At 57.0% G+C, this 20,073-nt stretch overlaps 1 protein-coding gene across 1 annotated transcript in view; it reads left to right on the top strand.

The window, feature by feature from the left end:
- ANKH (ANKH inorganic pyrophosphate transport regulator) overlaps positions 1-20,073 on the top strand; it is a 115,970-nt gene that overhangs the window by 68,877 nt on the left and 27,020 nt on the right. The window contains 7 exon segments of the mRNA XM_041747836.1: positions 1,151-1,367; positions 8,080-8,148; positions 8,151-8,197; positions 10,785-10,868; positions 16,256-16,426; positions 17,992-18,126; positions 19,386-19,478. Of these exon segments, the coding sequence (XP_041603770.1) occupies positions 1,151-1,367; positions 8,080-8,148; positions 8,151-8,197; positions 10,785-10,868; positions 16,256-16,426; positions 17,992-18,126; positions 19,386-19,478 (816 nt within the window).

Below are 20,073 nucleotides of genomic sequence, written 5' to 3'. Positions count from 1 at the left end.
GCACAGGCCGGAGAGCCTGCTCGGGGGTCAAGGGTGGGGACCCAGAGTTTCACAGGCTTTATTGGTGAGTTTAGGACATAAGAGCAGGAATTTAAAACATGGGGAAGAGAAATGACAAGTGGCCCAAATGGCCAGTTATGATGATACCAGCCAAGGGCTCCAAAACCAAGGAGGTCCGGCGGCGGCAGGGGAGGTAGCCCGGCCCTTCCTGTAGTCGCGGGCCTGGCCGTGGTTCATTCAGGATCGTTGTCTTGAAAGTCGATGCCGCCCTCGGGTGTCACCTGGGCCGCGCCTGCCCCGTGCCTATGGCACGTCTGCCTCTGAAGGTCTGTGACTACACAGAAAGCCGATTCTCCTCCTTAATCGGCTTCCGGTTCCTAAGGAACAGCTGACGTCCTGTGACATCAGAAAAAAAAAAAATCCCCTCCACCCAGACATCCATTCCCACCCTCTGTGCTGTAATCTGTCGAGCAATCAGAATATTCCGCGACCACAACCTCCTGAGCAGGCATCGTCCGCAAACAGTGTATTTGGTTTAAAGGGTTTCTTTTCATACTTGTTTGCACGGAGCTGAGGAACACCTTTCAAGTTAAAATACAGCAAGAACTGGGTAAACAGCACCCGCTATATAATGTATTCCTCCAGCACTTTGCTCATAGAACCCGCTCTGCTGTGAAGGGGCCACGTAACGCACACGGGCCGTGGCGGTGTGGGGCGCACTCGTCCCCGTGCACACATGCCCCTTCCTTAAAGAAAACGGGAAGCCGTCACCCACCCCGTGCAAGGCGGCGGACCCGAATGCCCGTTGCTGTTACATAAACTCAGCCCATGAGTAGAATTAACATGTTTTGCTTTTAACCAAAACTTCCTACGATGACTTTGGTCTGAACATAAAATGCCTGTCGCGTTTTTCCTCTACTACCTGAGCCCCAGCGGGCAGGTGTCTCCCCTACAAGGAGCTGTTTGCACCTGAAGCTAATATGGGTGAAAATGAAAGCGAATGCCCTTTATCAAATCAGAGTGAGCGTCACCCTATACGCTGCTTAGCGCCTCCGTAGAAACCGACCCGCTGGGGCTTCCTTGGGGGTGTGAGTCCCCCGAGGTGCGCCCACACTTCTGATGCTGTTTGTGGGTTGTCTCTCCCCCGCAGGCCTTGAACCGGGGCATCGCTGCTGTCAAGGAGGATGCAGTGGAGATGCTGGCCAGCTACGGGCTGGCGTACTCGCTGATGAAGTTCTTCACGGGTCCCATGAGCGACTTTAAGAACGTGGGCCTGGTGTTCGTGAACAGCAAGCGGGACAGGACCAAGGCCGTCCTGTGCATGGTGGTGGCCGGCGCCGTCGCTGCTGTCTTCCACACCCTCATCGGTAAGGCTGCTGAGCGTTTGGGAGGCGCCAGCCCACGTCCTCCCTGTTCCTTTCCATCTGCTCCAACGTGTCTCTTGTAATAAGGGGTTTCTTCCGTGATTATCGAGACATTTGTCATGAACACTCCAAGGGATGAAGGGACAGGGTTTGTGCCCCTTAGCGCAAGAAGAGGGAATGTGTTTTCCCCGGGAAGCCCTAGTTTTAATTCTTTGACTCCCAAGCCTGTGGCAGAGAGGATGTGATCTCAGGAAGGTCGACAGGGTGGCCCGGGCACCCTACAGACGCGCATTCCTGCACACGCTCCGTCTTAAAAACCAAGATAGCCTGGTGGTGATCAGGGTTAGTGCTTATCCACTGAATCAGTGACAGGTGGCTTTATGTGATCAAATTAACTTACTTCAGGGGCTCACTAGTCTGTTTTATTCAAAGACCAGACTAAACCCTGGGGCAAAACATGATTTCCATGGAAAAATAAGAAAGCTGTATCACACCTGCGGTGACTAGCGTAGAATTTCTCCAGGACTTTGGAAAAGGACTTCCTCTGGAGCTTCAGCCCTGCTCCTCCCAAACATCAACGGGGTGAGACCGTTTGGTTTTCCCTTTGAATGTGACACCGACTTTGGTGCTGAGAACACTGTGAGGCCATGAGAGGTTGCCGCTCGCGGGCCAGGTTTTCAGTCCACCTAATGAAAACATACCGTGTTTTCGTCATCGTTGAATAAGACTTTGGGACTAAGAGTTAATTACGAGCCATCAGTAATCACGGAAGAGAAGAGCTGAGTATTCTGGGTCATTGAAACTGGTGTGAGGAACCCGTGGCCACTGAGATAAAAATTATCATTTTTCAAGTTAAATCTAAAATTTCCCTTTTTTTTTTAAGATTTTATTTATTTATTCATGAGAGACACAGAGAGAGAAAGAGGCAGAGACACAGGCAGAGGGAGAAGCAGGCTCCATGCAGGGAGCCCGACGTGGGACTCGATCCTGGGACCCCAGGATCACGCCCTGGGCCAAAGGAAGGCGCCAAACCACTGAGCCACCCAGGCATCCCCTAAAATTTCCCATTTTAAAAGAGAACGATAAAATCTTCAATTGGAGTCAGGATGGTTCTGTAGCCCAGATAGACTTAGCAGTTGTCTGGAGTTGACGCTGGCAGTTCTGTTGGACTCACAGACTTGGAGGTCTAGGAGATCCACCGACCCAGAAGTTCGTGTCTGTCCTGCGTCCACCAGAGCCTCGCTCTAGACGCCCAAGTCGCAGGAGCCTTGGAAGTATTTCTAGCTTTGGGTTCTTGCTCTTTGTTGGGCAGCCGCCAGTAATTGTCTCATTTTAGCCAAATTGTGGCCACCACTGTTATCATGGGCTCATCTGTGAGACACCACTTTTTTTAAATTGCAGGGCACAGGGTTTGCCACCAACTAGACCTTAATTTAGGCCAGTGGTCAGGATGTAGGTGTTCTCCAACTCCCCCCGTTAATTAATCTATAAAAGAGGAAACCTTGCTGACCATGTATTTGGTTGAGTCCAAGGTCATCGCACCGCACGAAGCCAGCATTGCCCGACCACCTAACTCACGCAGGTGGAGAAGCCACTGCTGTGGCCGTTGCATGTCTCTGTACAGTTCATTCTCGACAGTGAGCTGCAAGGCCTCTCCCGTGTCCAAAGCCGCTTGGGCAGACAGCGCAGCTCAGGCGAGCCAGCTCCGCTGCTCCTACAGGGAGGAGCTGAAGCAGCTGCTAGAATGCATCCGTCTGCCCGTCTTCCCTTCTCAGTACATTCTGATATGGTCAGGGGTGCTAGGAAGCTTCAGCATAGTCTCAGAATGGGTCGCCACGTAACAAACCACCCCAGGACTCAGTGACCCAAAGCACAGCCTTTATTCTTGCTCACCAGACGGGCCAGCGAGTGGCCCTTTGGGCTCAGTGTGCTCACGCCTCTGTGGTCAGCTGAGAGCCAGGAGGCAGCTCGTGGTGGGCTCACGGGGCGGCCGTCAGCCAGCAGTGGGCTGGTCCAGATGGCCTGTGCTGGGACGGCGGGGCTCTCCTCCGCCAGCCTGAGCTTGTGTGGACCACACAGCTCTGCCCATACCCCAAGTGAGAAGATAGAGGCCCACAAGGCCTTCTGAGGCTGAGAATTGGAAGTGGCCACCATCACTGCTATTGCACAGGTTCAAGGGGGCAGGGAAATAGACTCCAGCTTTTCCCCGGAGGAACTACAAAGTCATCCTGCAGAGAAGGGATGTTAGGAGGAGAGAAGAAGCAGGGACATCTTGTAATCCGTCTACCCTGGTCCCCTCTTTGGGGGATGATGGCTTCATGCATCCATCCAGTCAGGACGTGTTGAACACCTACTGTGTGGCTAGCAGTGGCCTAGGTCCTGGGAATGCACATATGAATAGGCATATTCTCCAGAGAGACGCAAGATAATCACGCAGCAAATTATTCCAAATCCCATCCACCAGGACTTGACAGCAGTGAGATCAAGCTTGTGTTCTTGTGTTAAAATCTCACATTTACGGTACTTTCTTACTGCAGGGGTTTACACCATCTCTCCAAGGCCGGGGCAGCGTCGTACTCCCCACCCCCGGGTCTTCCAGATAAATGTTGCACGGTGCAGGCTGCGCAGGGGTGTGTCCTGTGTCCCCGCCCCAGCCCGTAACCGGCCCCGTCACGGCTGGGTTAGCTGGCACCGCGCCTGGTGCGTAGAAGCCATTCAGCCATACGTGTGGAAGCGATTTAAGTATCGGCCATACAAGTGCACACACTTTGAAATGATTCATTAGAAGCGCAGGGGTCAGGTTACCTGCCTCTGGAAAGCCCAGGGAACGGAACCTAGTGGCATAATCAGTTGTACTTGTGGGACTTTACGTTTAAGCATGGGAACTTGGGGATTTGAATGAGAATAGGGCTTCTCGCATTGGCTCTTGGAAATACCCACAGTATCCTGTTACCAGGGTGGGAGGAGGGCTGTCTCCTCAATTCCCATGAGAAAATAGGTGTGTAGACTTGTCTTGATTAATGATATTTCGTGGCATTTTGCAACAAGCCCTAGGAGCCACTGGTTGAACAAGTCTGAGAACCACTGATTCTGGAAAGAGTCCGTCGCCCTGATGGGCCCGGGGCAGGAGAGCTAGGGACTTGAGTGGCCCTTCTGGTTTCTTCTTGTTGGGGGGGGGGGTCGAAAGCTGTCAGACCCTAAAAGGTCAGGTCTGTGTCCTCCCGTCGCCATCTCGGCATGAGATCTGTTTACGTCTGTTCAAAAGCCTCGCTTAATTTTTCTTTTTAATGCTCTGCTCTTCGGAAGGAATATAAGGGTCGAGGTAGGGCAGTTGATAGGAGCCGATGGCCACTGAATGTTAGGGCAGCCAGCCTGCTAACTGTGGACTCCATGCAGAGCGCTCCCAACAGATCGCCCCAGCCAACAGCCCGGGCCAGGAGCAGCTCAAGGGCAACGCGGCAGGGAGGGGGCATCAGGCGAGAAACAGCTGCTGGGATTTTACGTTCCCAGCTCGTTCCCAGCTCGCAGGGCAGGAACAACAACCTTCGGGGTCACGATCACACTCCTCTCTGCGTAGGGGAGGAGCAGGGGGAGGAGGAAGTGGCCGAGAGAGAATAAGAGGCCAAAAGAAGCCAAGGCAGCCCTGGGCCAGTCAGTCCCAGAGTCCCCTGGAGCCTGGAGGCAGGAGAGGCCAGAAGCAGCCAGGGCTGAAGAAAGCAAAGGGGTGGGGGTGGGGGGCCCGGAGGCCTGGCCGGCTGAGCCCGCCCCCCAGCCTGCCTTCAGACCACCCTTCATTGCCCAGCGCACAGTCGCTGTGTCCCCATTAGGACACTCTGGAGAGTAGGTGCCTGTAGGTCCATCTGCAGGAGAGGAGCTGACACTCATCTCTGCCCCCGCCCCCGGGCCACAGGCGACCGCAGGCCCTGCTCTCTGCTGCTGCTCAGACTCCCAGGTCCCAGAAGCCACCGTGTGACCGTGCATCGTCCCAACCATGCACGGGGACGGGAGGGCTAGGACCGTGCAACCGCATTGGCTCCCCCTCCAGAAGCTGGACAGTCAAGTCCATCGGGCCTCCCTCCGGGCCTCTGTAGTTTGCTGGTGACCTGGAGCCGTCCTGCGGGCCGAGGCATCAGCCCATCTCTGCCTTCACGTCCCTGTGGCCTCCTGCCTGTGTGCATGCACTTCTGTGTCCAAATCTCCCTTTCTCAGGACCGCAGTCATATTGGGGGGCCCACGCCATTCCGAATGCCTGCATCTTACCTGGCTACGTCTGCAGTGACCTGTCACTAGGAAGGTCACAGTCTGCAGCCCCTGGGACAGGCCCGACCTCTGAACTCCGAGGGAACGAGGCCCTCTGGGTCCGGCCTTCCCCGGGGTCGGAGTCCCATCAGGCTCCCCCTGTGGCCCTGTGTGTGGGCTCTACCCTTTACCCTGCAATTTCAGCCCAGGAGCTATTCCTGGCTGCCCGGCTCCTGCCCCGGCTCTCCCGGCTCGGCTGCCTCAACCTGCCAGCTGCCTCCGTCCACCAGGGTGGGGCCGGGCTTGGGGCCAGGCTTGGGGCTGGGCTTAGGGCCGGGCCAGGCTGCTCCTGGCAGGTCCCAGCCCAGTGGCTGGTTCCTGGCTCAAGGGAACGAACGTGCACATAAACGGTGGCAGCGACGCACTCTGAGCCCAAGCCCCCGAGGTCCAGCACCCCGGGGAAGCCGTCCCTGTGGTTGGACCGTCCTGGCCTGGCGTTTCGGCGCGTCTGCACACCCCGCTCTGCGTGTGCGTCCCACCCGGGGGAAGGCTCCCCCTGCCCTGCGCTGAGCAGCCCAGGGTCAGACCCAGCCTTCTCTCCGTCCCTCTCCTCTAACCTGTGTGCCTCGGGGTCCCAGCGGGGACCTCACAGCACTCTCCTTCCCTCCTTGTCCCCCCTTCCCAGGTCTTTGCTCTTTCTGCCCTGTGACTCCGTCCCTCCCGGTTCTTTTCTTGCTGCTTCGGTGGCTCTACTGGCCCCAGCCTGCTCCACACCTGACATGTTCCCCCACCTGGTGGCTCTCCTTAGGTTTTCACCTCTGCCCCTCCTGGAGGGCCCCCCCCCCGTCCCACCTCGCTCTCGGGCTGTCTCACCCATGCCAGCCCCCTGCCCCTTGGAATCACCCACTTGTACCTCTTCCCCCTCTGGGATTCCCATATGTGCATCTGAATATCCTTGATATCATCCCAAAGACCTGACTTCATTCAAACTTCCTGTGGTGCAAGACTAATCCCCCAAAAGAGTGGAGGCTTATTTCTTTACCATCAGTTTCTTCTTCTTATCAGTTCATACGATTATAAACCATTTCCCAAACTTTGAAGTGGAGGGAGGGATCCTATGATTCACATAAAATGGGACTCACTGCATCCTATCTCCTTTATGAATTCAAAGCAGCTTCTGTAGTTGTCCACCCATTATCGTCCATATTTATGAAAAAATGAACACCGCAGGCGCACTGCTATTAAAGCACTGTGTAAAACGCTAAGAAGCATGAAAGTCACTATTTTCTGATGTCGTCTAAATATCTGTCAATGAAGTAAAAATATCTTAATAGTGTGTTTCGTCTTTGCTAAGGGCACCTGTCAGGATGCCCGGCTAACACACCGCAAACACCTTTCTCTCTCCCTTTCTTTTTTTTTTTTTTTTTTTTAATTTTTTTATTTATTTATGATAGTCACAGAGAGAGAGAGAGAGAGGCAGAGACACAGGCAGAGGGAGAAGCAGGCTCCATGCACCGGGAGCCCGACGTGGGATTCGATCCCGGGTCTCCAGGATCGCGCCCTGGGCCAAAGGCAGGCGCTAAACCTGCTGCGCCACCCAGGGATCCTCTCTCTCCCTTTCTATCTGTTCAGTCGATTCGGATTATTTCAGCCTGTTTCAGCTCAGTGCCCACACGCTCCTCCCTAAAGGTGAAACAAAAAATAGCAAGCCGCCAAAAGCTAGCTTTACATTTTTTCCTGAAAAGCCATATTAACAGGGGCGCCGGGGTGGTGTAGTCGCTTAAGCATCTGACTCTTGATTGTGGCTCAGATCGTGACCTCAGGGTTGTGAGATCCCCCCGCCCAGTCAGGCTCTGAGCTCAGCAGGGAGTCTGCTTAGGGTTCTCTCTCTCCCTCTCCGCCCACCCCCCTAGAAAAAAAGTAAAAGAAAAAGCATATTAACCTCTGGGAATTTCTTAGTCAATAAGTAACCCTCCGTGTAAACATTCAGCTTCCAAAGGATCCCTCAAGCATCTTTTCATGATCTCAAAATAATGGATGCGTCCACAATGCATAGTAATAGGAGATTATGTTGATGTTAAGTAAACCTCCAAAAAGGAATTCATCGCAGCCATTAAAACGTGAAAGATGTCCTTGGAAATCATGGAAAGCTGTTCGTGGTTGACGAAAGCATATATATATATACACAGTGTGACCCCATTTTTATGTTAAAACACGTGCGTACCCCACATGCCCACGAGAGAACTGGACAGTTAAACCCAGGCTGTTAACCATGATCCCCTCTGGATAGAGGGGTGAGATTGTAGATGGTTTTTTTTTTTTTCCTATTTGCTCATTGACATTTTCTAATTTTCTACAAAAAACAAAAACAAAAACAAAAACTATGTTTAACATTGTTTTTGTACTTTTGAGATGAAAAACTTAAAAGGTAACCGCTTCTAAATATCGCCATGTTATGTTTTTGGGCCCTTTGCAGCTTATAGTGACTTAGGCTACTACATTATCAATAAACTGCACCATGTGGATGAGTCGGTGGGGAGCAAAACGAGAGGGCCTTCCTGTATCTTGCTGCCTTCCCTTTTATGGATGCAATGGTGAGTAATCGGGGCACTTGAAAAAATTGTGGTGTGTAGGACATAAGATTGGCCACGTGAGCATCTGTGCACGTACAGTGCAGCGGCGTGGAGGGTCTTCCCTCGCCGGGAGTCTCGTGACACTGACACTACTTCCCCGTCCCCTCGCCCCGGCACCACTGCCCTATGGTCCGAGTCTGCGAATCCGACCATTCCAGGGATCTCCCGTAAGCGGGACGGGACGGCGTCTGTCTTTCTGTGGCCGTCCATTAGCCTCCCGTAGTATCTTCAGGGTTCCTCGAGCTGCAGCCAAAGCCAGGATGTCTTAAGGCCGCGCCATAGTCCCCCGTCTGTATAGGCCGCAGTGGACACCGGGTGACTTCCGCCTTTTGGCCTTTCTGGTGACGCCTGTTACCGACATGAGCATACAAATCCCGCCTTGAGTCTCCTGTCCTAACCCTTTGGGTGGATAGCCGGAAGTAGAATTGCTGGATTACAGAGTAATTCTATGTTTAGTGTCGGAGGGACCCTCAGACTGAGCTCTGCGGCAGCTGTGCCACGTCCCTGCCCGCACCAGCGCCGCGGAGGAGCCCAGCTGCCAGCGGCGTCAGGACAATCCTCCGTGGTCGCCACAAGTTCTGGTGGGAAGCAAGAGAGCCTATTTGAAAATTTTCCTTACATATGAAGTTGTTTTCTGCTACATTCAGGATCAAGGGATCAGGACAGCTTTCCGATAAACTCACCGTTTGTGTGGCTTAAGCACCCAAAGCTTTTTAGAATAAGAATCTCTTGAAAATATTGGTAGGATTTCGTTACGTTAATAACCAGCTTTAGTGCGTTACTAAGGGCAGCTCGCGTCCAGAGCTTAGATGCTTTGTCATGATACTAGAGAGTTCTCAGAGAAGGCTGTTTCCTATTCCTCTGGGTCACAGTCCTAAGGAGGCTTAGCAAACTCTACGTACATGGATTTCCAGTAATGTGCAACGCTGGGAAGTAACCGCCTTCTTTGGGCTCCATTTCAAATTACCTGAGGAAGGAGACTTAAAAATAAGTTAATCTGCACGGTTTTTCACGCACACGCACCCTCGAATCTTACGTACTGTGGACACGTGAGGTAAGCGGGCGTCTACACCGAGGTGAGACCGCTGACGTGCATCCCTGGAGGAAGGAGACCCTTGGCCTTAGCGGGGTAACACTGCCTGTAGGTGGCATAGGGACGTGGCCTCCCTGGATCGGACTCTTTCCGCCAGTCTGCATGGGAGTCGTAAACCCTCAGTTTTGACCCAAAGGCTCGGATGCTCAGTTGGGGTCACGTCGGGTCGCGGTGCTCTTGACCATTGGAGCACTGGTGCCCGGGCTTCCTTACTCTTCACCAAGTAAGAAATTTACTCTGTATTTACTCTGGTAGCTGACACGTACCCTAAAATGGGAAAGAAAAAAGGCAAAGGGCTGGATTTCTTAGAACCGGGTTCCCCAGGGGGCCCCACGCCCGCCTACGGGGCAGCACAGGGCTTTGAACCAGGAAGCTGAATGAGGCGACCTCTCACGTCCTCAAAGAGTGAAAGCCCGACTTCCTAGAGGGTCCTGACCTTGCTGTAACGCCCGCCCCCGTCCTTGGGGACTCCGCAAACACACGGAAGACTGGTGACCCGGCGAATTCAGGGACTGAGGGTGGACCGTAAGCCCCACGTGCCCTAGCTCCCTTCTGCCCTATTAGTTTGCCGTGTAACTCGGTGTAACACTCAGTGTGACCTTCACCTTCCTGATTCATTTACCGGCCGCCCCGAAGACCCAGCAGTAAGAGAGTGTTAATAAAAAAACAAAATAATGAACCTCTCTGAGGAGCCAGGTCGCCTCCCCAGGCACAGGCACCTGCCGCCTACACCTGCCGCGGCCCTGAGACCTCGGGGGGGCGGGGGGGGAGAGGATATTTGAAAACCACAAGGCTTATCACCCCGATGGCTTCGGTCAACAGGCGCAGCCCACGAGCCACTGTTTGCAAATGTTATCGGCAGTTTGCCTTTCTTTCCCCGCCTGGCAGCTCGCGGCCTGTGGGCTGCGGGACGGGGTAGCCGTGCAGCTGCCCTAGGAGGTCTGGACACAGACGTCCCCGCGGTGTCGGGCGCGGCGGCCTCCAGCACGGTCCTCCCACGGACCCTGGCCCAGCCGCGACACCCCCAGGGGCGCCGTCTGCTCCCCTTGGAGCACCTTCCCGGGCCTTCCCTCAGCTCAGATCCTGCCCCAGCTTGGAGAGAAGGAGACAGTTGATGAGAACCCGTAATGCCGGTGGTAGCTCAGAGCCCTTGCCAGTCCCAGGCCCCCGGGGCGGGCGTGCTCCCTCCATCCCTGGTCTACGCCTCGCGTTCCGGCAGGAAGGCTGACGCACACGCCGCTCTGCATACCGTTGGTACTAAATAAATACCTGCAGCCACTGAGTCCACTTAAAGTTCTAGCCAGGACCTACCCACCAGCCCAAGTCAGAGTCCGTGACCCCGCGGAAGGTCCCGGGGGGTAGAAGGTCTCTCTCAGGAACGCCCAGTAAATCACAACGACCGAAAGCCCTCCAGTGCCCACGGCATCTCACGCCAAACTCTTTTCTTTCCGGAAGGCATGGACCCATGCTGGCATTCTCCTAAAACACAAATACAGCTTCCTGGTGGGATGTGCCTCGATCTCCGATGTCATAGCTCAGGTGAGTGTGGCCCGTGCGCCGGTCGGAGCTCCTCGGGCCTCAGCCCACCCCTGCCTCCCTGACACGCGCGCCCTGTGCCAGACGTGGGCGTCAGGAAAGGTTCGTTACACGAGTGAGAAAATGAGGCTTCTTGCAGTGGACCCGGGTCCAAGCCTGCGAGGAGGAGGTGGTGAGAATTCAGACGCAGCCTCGGAGGTTTTGGCTTTTCCTCTTACAAGCTCGCCCATGGGATGACGGCCGGGTCCCGGCTGGTGCGGGCTTGGTGGTCATGGGGTCGCGGGGCACCTGGCCGGGTGCACACTTGGGCCTCTGTGCCGCCCAACAATGCGCGGTCTGCCCCGCGGCTCCAGGGAGGGCCCTTAGGAATTACCCTTACGTGTTGTATCTCGTGTAGACGCCACACGGGGCTGCCGTTTAACCCGTCATTACCCCGTGTTTTAAGAGAGCCGGGAAGCTGGACGCTGCCCGGAAGCAGGCCTGCATCACACTTCCTTCCGAGCCCAGGTCCCCGGGGTCTGGCACCAGCCCTGGCTTTCCACGCTCCTTCCTTCTCCTTCCTTCCTCCTGCCACCGAGGACGCTGCGTGAAAACTTTCAGCGGAAAATCAGATTTAATCCCTGCAACCCATAAATCAGCCGTAGCTCCCGCAATCAGGGGTTCCGGAGGGCCGTGTCCTCGCCGAGGGGGAGGGAGTGGCGGGCTGATGTTTAAGCACCTTTTCCACTTCTCCGTTCCATCTTAGGGGCATTTCCACGCGCCTCTGCCGGTTTCCCCCAATTGCACGTGCCCGTCCTTTAGCCGCCTTTCTGAGATCACCCGCTGTCGGGCCGTCGGCACCTCCCTAAAGGCCAGCAAGTACATTTCCAAACAAATTGCAGTCACTCCACGGGTCACCATTCGAAGTACTTCAGGTTAATTCCCGTGAACCCTGCGTGTCCGTGTTTGGGGGGACACGCGGGCCTGAGGCCGGCTGATGATACAGCCCTGGGAATTTTATCTGTGAGTCACTAGAGATTTTTATCCCGATCTTACTTTCATTCGTCCTCCGAGAGATGAACTAACTGCCTTATTCACTCAAGTCCCTTAATGTGACATTAAGGAGACGCCTCTCGGTTGCAGCATCGGCATCAGCGACTCTGCGCATTTATAGAGGTTTTCTAAAGGGCAAACACGCAGAAAAACTCCGCTTTGCCTAAGATAAATACGGTGAGCGTCTAAGGGTCGAAGAGGAAACCATATCCGTGAAAACTGCTTTGCCGGGATGCCCACGGCCCTCGTCCTTCCCAGAGCTGGTCCCCGCCGGGGCCTGCCGAGCGCGGTGATCGCACCTGGCTGGGGGGAGAGGTGGGGGCCAGACCCGGAGCCGTCTGGCCTCGGCTATTCCTGGTGAAGGAGCTATTTTAAGCCTTGCAGTTGGAAAGTTTGGGGGAATAAATGCAATTTTTGTTCCTAAGTCTTCTGTTACCCCTGCCCCCCGCCCCTCCCAGCTTTTCCCGTTACCTGACGCGTTTGTTAATTGCCGCATCGGGAGTAAGTAGGTCTCGGGCCGAGTCCTGAAACCCCGCGCGGCAGAGGGAGGCGGCCGGCACGCGCCCCCGGTAGAATGGAGATGGTTTTCTGTTTTTGTTTTTTTTTTTAAGATTTTATTTATTTATTCATGAGAGACAGACCCAGGCAGAGGGAGAAGCAGGCTCCACGCAGGGAGCCCGACGTGGGACTCGATCCCGGGACTCCAGGATCAGGGCCTGGGCTGAAGACAGGCACTGTGCCACCCGGGCTGCCCTGAAGATGGTTTTCAGTGCCTTGAATTTCAGTGGCAACTCCCATTTTTTGAAGTTTTACTAGCCTGGGATGCCTGGGTGGCTCAGTCGGTTCAGTGTCCGAGTCTTGGTTTCTGCCCAGGTCGTGATCTCAGGGTCCTGGGATCGAGCCCCGCCTTGGGCTCCACGGGCGGAGGCAGCTTCTCCGTCCCCCTCTGCCCCTGGCCCTGCTCCAGCTGTGCCTGCACTTGCTCTCCACCCCCCCCACACAAGTAAATATATAAAATCTTTTAAAAAAGTTTTACTAAGCTAATTGATCTCTGGCCGCAGTACGAGAAGCCTGTCCTGGCCCGGTCCCCCACGCTGCGCTTTCTGTGCCACCACCACTGCCAGCAGTGCTATGTCCCAACCTGGTGCCAAACAGCTTACGAAAAATATTGCTGTTTCTGGTTTATTTTGCAATCAGCTGGTCAGCATTTGCTCAGTGGCAGCATGAGAATTCTCCCGGCGCTGTTGGGCCTTCCCGGGACCTCCTGCCCTACGAGGGCCCCAGGATGGGACGCGTGATCCCAGGCCAGCAGTCCTGCCGCGCGCCGTGCATCCCCTTGCCCCTGCCCTGTGCCCCCAGCCCTCCAGCGGGATCCCGCCCCTGAGCCCCGCGCTGCACCGTTCTCCCCCGTGGGTGGCACACGTGCCCGTCACCCGCCCAGCGGACTCCAGGCGCTGAGTCAGTGGGTCCCTACCCTCCTCGCTCTGCCCGGTCACCAGCTCCCTTCCCACCTCTGTGGGGAAGTCGAAGCAGCTGGATTCTTCAAGTCCTGGCGGCCAAACCCCCAGCCTGCCCTCGTCCCTGTGTCACCGCCGTTTCTCCCCGTCCCTTCCCCGGGGTGCAGGACCACCTTTTGCGCCCGTGCGTGGGTTCCGTGCCTTCTCGGGAGCCGTGGTCCCCCTGAGTCCTTTCTCCGGACATGTAGACGTGCTCCAGGATCTGCCGCTTCGACAGCGAGCGCAGGAAGCTGCCTGCTCCCTGTACCTGGCGGCCACGGTTCTCCTCCCCGGGCTTCCCACTCCTCGCTGTCCCCATCTCTCTGCTTCTATGTTTCACGGACTCCAGGTCGACCCCCCCCAGGTTCACGCTAACAGTTGTCACCAATGACCTTTGTGCCCCATAATCCCCCGGACAGTTTCCTCCAGTCCCTGGACATCGGGTCACCGTGTCACTGCTCGCTCCCGTGCAAGGTGCTCCGGGCCTGGTGCCGGCACCACGTCGGCTTTGCCGATGGGAAAGGTGCCCGGTCCTCGGTCCTCGAGAGCCACCCTCTCCGCGCCCTGCTCCCGTGGGAGGACCTGCCCTGCCCCAGGTCCCCACCGCCCCACAGGGTGGATAGGACTCCCACGTTCCTATCATAAGCTCGAATTCCTATCTTCTCTGTCCCACGTTTTCCAGTTTTGAGCAAATCAGTGGTGCTGTCATCTGGTCAAAAACCTGAGGACCATCCTCTTCATCACCGAGGCTTTTCGATTTTAGTCCCAGGTGGTTCTCTTATCTGCCCTCTTGTCCCCATGGCTGCCGTCCTCGCCTGGTCGGAAGGACGCTGCTCCCACCTGAGGCCTCCTGACTTGGCTCTGCCTCTGCTCTGGAACTCCTCCCTCCCTCCCGTCCTCCTCCCTCCCTCCTTCCTTCCTCCCTCCCTCCCTCCCCCCCCCCCCCGTCCCCCCTCCCTCCCTCCCCACTCACCCTTGTGATCTCTTCTCTCTGAAATTCTGGCACGTTGCTTAGAAGCCGCTGCACAAACGGCTTCCCTGGATTCCCAAGGTGAGGCCTCCAAACCCTGCCCAGGATGGACAAGGTGCTGAGGACCCTGGGCCCTGCTTCCTCCCCAGCCTGCGCCCTCTGGAGCCCCTGCTCTCTGCGCTGCAGGCCCCACTATGGCCCAGGCCCCTCCCTCTGGGGCCCTTGGCCTTGGCCCCTGTGCCCAGGAGGAGATGTTTGGCCTCAGTCCCTCCCGGCCACCTCCTGCCGAGGCTGGGGGGGGGGGGCTCAGCTCAAATGTCATCCGGGGGATGCCCAAGGCCTGACTGTCGCCAAGCGTACGTGGAGACGTGGACGCCAGTGGGGAAGCCTTGCCGAGGGCACCCGTGTGGGAACCAAAGGGGGGAGCTCTGCACCGTGGCCTCTCCAGCACCTCAGGTGCCGCGGGGGCTGCTTGGCTCGCTCGCCCGCACCGAGGGGGCGTCTGGCACCCCGGGGGCCCTGGAGGAAACCAAGACGAGCCTATGAAGACACTGAGCCATCCTGGGAGGAACGCGGAGTCCTGAGGACCGAGCCCCGGCCTCGTCCAGGAAGGCCGGGGGGTGCAGGCCTGCCGAGCAGGACCTTGGAGGGGGATGTGGCCCAGAGGAGAAGCGGGGACGCGGGCAAGGAGGGGGAGGTGGGGGGCTCGGGGGACGGGGGCGCCCAGGCCGACGGCTCCACATTGGGGCATCCTCGGGGCATCCTCTGGCCTGTGTCCTCTGGCCCCATGGGGACTGTGTGCAGCCCGGCGCGTCCACGTGGCAAGACAGTGCCACTGTCGCCCGCGCCCCGAGGCCCAGTGCAGATGGGCTTCGTGCGCTGGGTGTGCAGACGACGGGCTGCAGACGGGCCACTGCCAGTATCCGGTCCTCCCGCCGCGGTCACGGGCGTCTCCACCACCAGCTCCTCTGGGTCCACACCCGCCACAGGCCCCCCCGCGGGTCACTGGCCCGGGTCCACCTTCGTCTCCGACTTCGTGTCTCCTGGTGTCTGGTCCCGCGGTGATGGGCTCCCGGGCTCCCCGGCGACTCCAGATCTCAGGCCCAAGGCCAAGCCCCACGTTAGGCGTGGAGATTGCTGCTCCGTGGAGATCTTGGAAGAAGAGAAGAGTCACCGTAGCTCAGGAATAGTGTCCCCCTCCCGTTCCTCACCTTCCGCACCTCGTCTGCTCAGCCGCCTCCTGACTGTGGGTTCCCCGGACGCCTCTGCACGGAGCCTGGGCTGCTGCTCTGACTTTTGCAGACGGGAAAGTTAAACACATTGTTAGGTTTGCTTTGGAGACTCTACAGCCAGTGGAGAGCTACATTATTATTTCGATCCCTCCTCAGTGTTTTTCTGACCTGTTGCACTTTTGTAAGTTCGTATTTTAAGTTTCAATTCAGTTTTGTAACTATCACCATTGGTGCCTTTTGCAGCATTTTTCCGTGAATTCCGTCTTACAGACGTGACTGTTTTCCTGTATCCGTCACCGATCACCGTTACGTTTTCCTTGTGGCCCGAGGGCCTCCGGTGTGGGTTACTCGCGCGTGCCAGGCCCTGGGCTCAGGAGGGCAAACCTCTGACATCTTTTGGGAATCTGGGGGACCAAAGTCCCGGATACTTTTTTGCTATGACCATGACCTGTTGCCTTAAAGGAGCCCTAGAGGGCCCGTGGCACAGTGACGGTGCGCTCTTCCCCTGCAGAGAGGACGCCCGGGCCTGAGCTCTGTGTGGGCAGCGTCCAGCCCGGCCCGGCTGTCTTCTCCTCCTGGGTGTCCCTGTCCCGTCGGGGGCACGCCCGTTGCCTGCTTGCACTTCTCCCCGCTGACTCGTTCCTGCTTTTTCACCTCCAGGTCGTGTTTGTAGCCATCTTACTGCACAGTCACCTGGAATGCAGAGAACCGCTGCTCATCCCGATCCTCTCCCTGTACATGGGCGCCCTCGTGCGCTGTACCACCCTGTGCCTGGGCTACTACAAGAACATCCATGACATCATCCCCGACAGGAGCGGCCCGGAGCTGGGGGTACGTCCTTGGAACTCGCCCCGGCCTGTGCACACGTCCCCGACCCAGTGTCCAGCGATGGGTCGTGTCCAGAGGCAGAGGCAGGTGGAGAGTTAATGGCCTCAGGAGATGGAGGAGGCCTCGGGTTCCCGTGCAGGTTCCTTCCCTGTCGGGGACGGAGGCACAGTGGGTCAGGTCAGGCTGAAGAGTAGATACGGCACTTTTGGTTCTTAGTGTCTGTGGCCAAAAGTGAGTCATCCCACATATAAATCAAGTATTTTGCAGCCCACGGTACCTTTAAACCCACTTTGGGTCACACTTTCCATACTGGCCAGACGCAGTCGCTCCTTCGGGCACCTTCTGGGGGGAGCAGAGCATGGGGGCCCCGTGGGGAGCACAGAGGAATTTAAAATACGGTCTCTACCCTCAGGCAGCTTGTTACAGCCCACCTGGTAGACGGGACCAACACAGGAGCAGTGGTCAGACGTGCATGTGTGGGGGGAGTACGGGAGCCCGTGGAGCTCGGGGTGGGGGGGACAGTGGGGAGACGGAGAGGCCCCGAAGGAGGCAGAGCTTGGCCCGAGCCTCCCAAGGGGAGTCAGCGTCCAGCCGGGTGCGATCGGCCCGAGCGGCGCGGGCACTTTCTCACCATGAGTGCAAACGGTGTCTGCCTCACGTACGTGCTGCTCGTCTCTGCCCTTGGCACCCGGCATCCCTGGGCTCCAGCTCCTCGAGCTGTGAGGCTGATGGGCACGAAGCCCGGGGGGGTCAGCACGGCACCCCACCCCCCCTCGGACCACACGTTGCCCTCGGCAGGTCAGACCTCTGACCCCCATCCGAGGTCTGTCCGGTTGTCTCTGTCACTATGGCAACCACGTCAGATCGGTCTTGAGGGCGACCGTCCGTCTCTGGGGGCTCAGAGGTGGCTGGCGTGATGCCACCGTGTGACTCCGCCCCCGAGGAACCGAAACCAGAGCTAAATCCTACAAGCCAGTTAACGATTGCACAGCCCTTTGCTTTGTAGGATTCTTAATCACTTCCCTTGACCCTGCTTTTCTTTGTGTGCTGCTGAGCATTCACGTGACTTCTCCAGCCCTGAGGACAAGGCCGTTGCTCGTGGATCTGTACGGTGCCCGGATCATTAGGTGTCTGTGACCTGAGCGGAGATAAAAATAAATTATAATAACATTTTGCTTGTGAGAGGCTCCTCTTCCTGACCCGGCTTCCAGCCGGTCGATTGGCGACTTGAACACCCATTTGCAGCCGGTCTCCCAGGTCGTGGAGTTGGGCTCTGCCTGGGGGAGCCCGCCGTGGCCGGAGAACGGAGGTTTGGCCCCCCCAGGCCTCACCTGTGTTTTGGTTCCCCGGTAGCTTGCCAGCTGCCCGAGTTGCCTTCTAACAAGACTGTACGTCTCATTTTTAAGGTCAGGTTGGCTCCGCTGCAGAGGCTTTTCCTTATATTATTTTTAAGTGCAATGAACTGGCTCCTTATTGACCTCAAAAGGAAGAGGCTTTTTGGCTCTGAATTGTTTTTTTCTGCTCTGCTTCTAGAGTTTAGTGAGTTTTATGTGCATGTCTTGACGCAGGGAGATGCGACCATACGGAAGATGCTGAGCTTCTGGTGGCCTTTGGCTCTCATCTTGGCTACACAGAGAATCAGTAGGCCCATCGTCAACCTCTTCGTTTCCCGGGATCTTGGCGGCAGCTCCGCGGCTACGGAGGTAGGGCGGGTTCTGGTGAAGAGTGGGGTGGGGAGGCCTCCGGTTCCTCTGCGGCGTCAAGCCGTGTGACCCGTTCCCACTGAGAAAGAAGCCACGAGGCCTTGACCGTGCGCGTGTCTGAGGCTGGAGGGAGACGCCTCCTCCGTTCTTCCGCCGACCAGATGAGGAACCCGGGCAGGGGCCCAGGTCCGGGATGCGAAGCCGGTGGGGACCAGGGCTGGGAGTGAGTGCAGATGCTTATGCGGCCGCCCCGTGGCCTGTCTCCCCATGGAGCCCGCGTGACGCCGCCTCGCCATAGAGGCAGAGAGCGAGGACGCCGCCGCAGCCGAAGTGACAGGGCCCAGCCGAGGGCGCGTGCCTCCCTCTGTCCCGGCCACGCGCCCCTGCTCCTGCCCAGCCTTCCCCTTTGCCAGCCTGCCCTCCCCTAGACGAGGATCCCCATTATTTACTCGCTCACGACTCAAGAGATTTATCTGGAAACTGGCAGCTGCTCCAAAGAAAGAGTTGGATCGGTTTTTCCATCTTCCATCCTGAATAGAGTGACTTCATTTGTTTCCCCCTCCACTGCCCTCCGGAGATCTGATGCTGTCCCTGGAACTGCTGATCCTTCGGGAAGGCCGGTGGCTACTCCTTAGGGCCTCTGCTCGCACGTGGCCCTTAGCGCGGCGAGTAGTCTGCAGCCTGGGCCTCCTGCCGGTCGCCGCGTGCTGGGAAGCCGCTCGTGTGCCCACAGCAGGATGCTCCCCCCCCCCAGTATCTTTTCCGGGGTTTGCGTTTTGGATCACGTCTTGGGTGGCTCTGCTCACCCGGCAGCGTTTAGGCGACCGCATCAGCGTAAGTTGCTCAGAAGAAACTACGTGAGCCTCCTCCCTTGTGTGCTGGAACCCCGGCTTCCCCTTTCAAGAAAGCAAGGTACATGCTCTCGAGCCATTTCTAGGACCGCAGTGGCCTCGAGGACAGCAGGCAGGGTGCAGGACAGACGTGTGCTGACCAGCTACGCCGTGTCCGCCGTTTGTGCCCGTTTCATTGACTCTGGCAAAGCTGCACGACGGATCTTCTTCGCACGGTTGTGCTGGAGGAACCGCCGGGCAGGCTGCGGAGGGCCGCCCCTCCCGGTCCCCAGGCTGGCCTGCAGCTGGCCGGGGCCGTCACCCGGCGGCACGATCACTGCAGTGGCTGCGCCGGAGGCCACTCCCTGCCACGTGGTGGGAGCAGCTCCTGGGGACGCCGACGCTAACTGCTGGCTCTTCCTCTTGCAGGCGGTGGCGATCTTGACGGCCACGTACCCCGTGGGCCACATGCCGTACGGCTGGTTGACGGAGATCCGTGCTGTCTACCCTGCTTTTGACAAGGTGAGAACCCGTACGCTGTCGCGTCTCAAACACCCTCTTTAAAATCAGCTTCTGGCTCACAAGTGTCTCCGCTCTGAGGTTTCCCGGTTCCACCTCCCTGTGAGCTTCCGGCGCAGGGAGCGGAATCCGACCTAGCCGAGCAATATTTTCCTCCAAAGGTAACAGATGTGGCTAAGCCTACCTTGATGCCGATTCTCTAACGCCCTCCGAACCACATTCACTTTTGGGTTTATTCCTATTGAGAAATCATTTTTTTGTGTGTGGTTTTTTTTTGTTTTTTTGATTTTTTTGTTGTTGTTGTTGTTGTTGTTTTTTGCAAAGGGAAGATACACTCTCAAATGTTATTACCCTGGTTATTGTTCCTGTGTTGTTTTTTTTTTTTTTAATTAAACGAATGCTTTGCTGCCCTCACAGCAGATGCAAAGGTACAGACGGGATTGTGCTCTTGAGCTCCTAAGCTTCTGGATGGGTCTACCCCATGGACCCTGAAGCTGTGTGGTCCAGCTCGGTCTGGACGCCGCAGACCTGGTCCAGCTGCAAGCTCTGTCCTCCGGCAGCTGCTGGCCGAGCCTCGGCAGGCACCTAACCCTTCAGA

Source organism: Vulpes lagopus, chromosome 3 (assembly GCF_018345385.1).
Source record: "Vulpes lagopus strain Blue_001 chromosome 3, ASM1834538v1, whole genome shotgun sequence".
Taxonomy (NCBI): Eukaryota; Metazoa; Chordata; class Mammalia; order Carnivora; family Canidae; genus Vulpes; species Vulpes lagopus.
The sequence above is the reverse complement of the archived record's forward strand: the minus strand, read 5'-3'. Positions and strand labels throughout refer to the sequence as shown.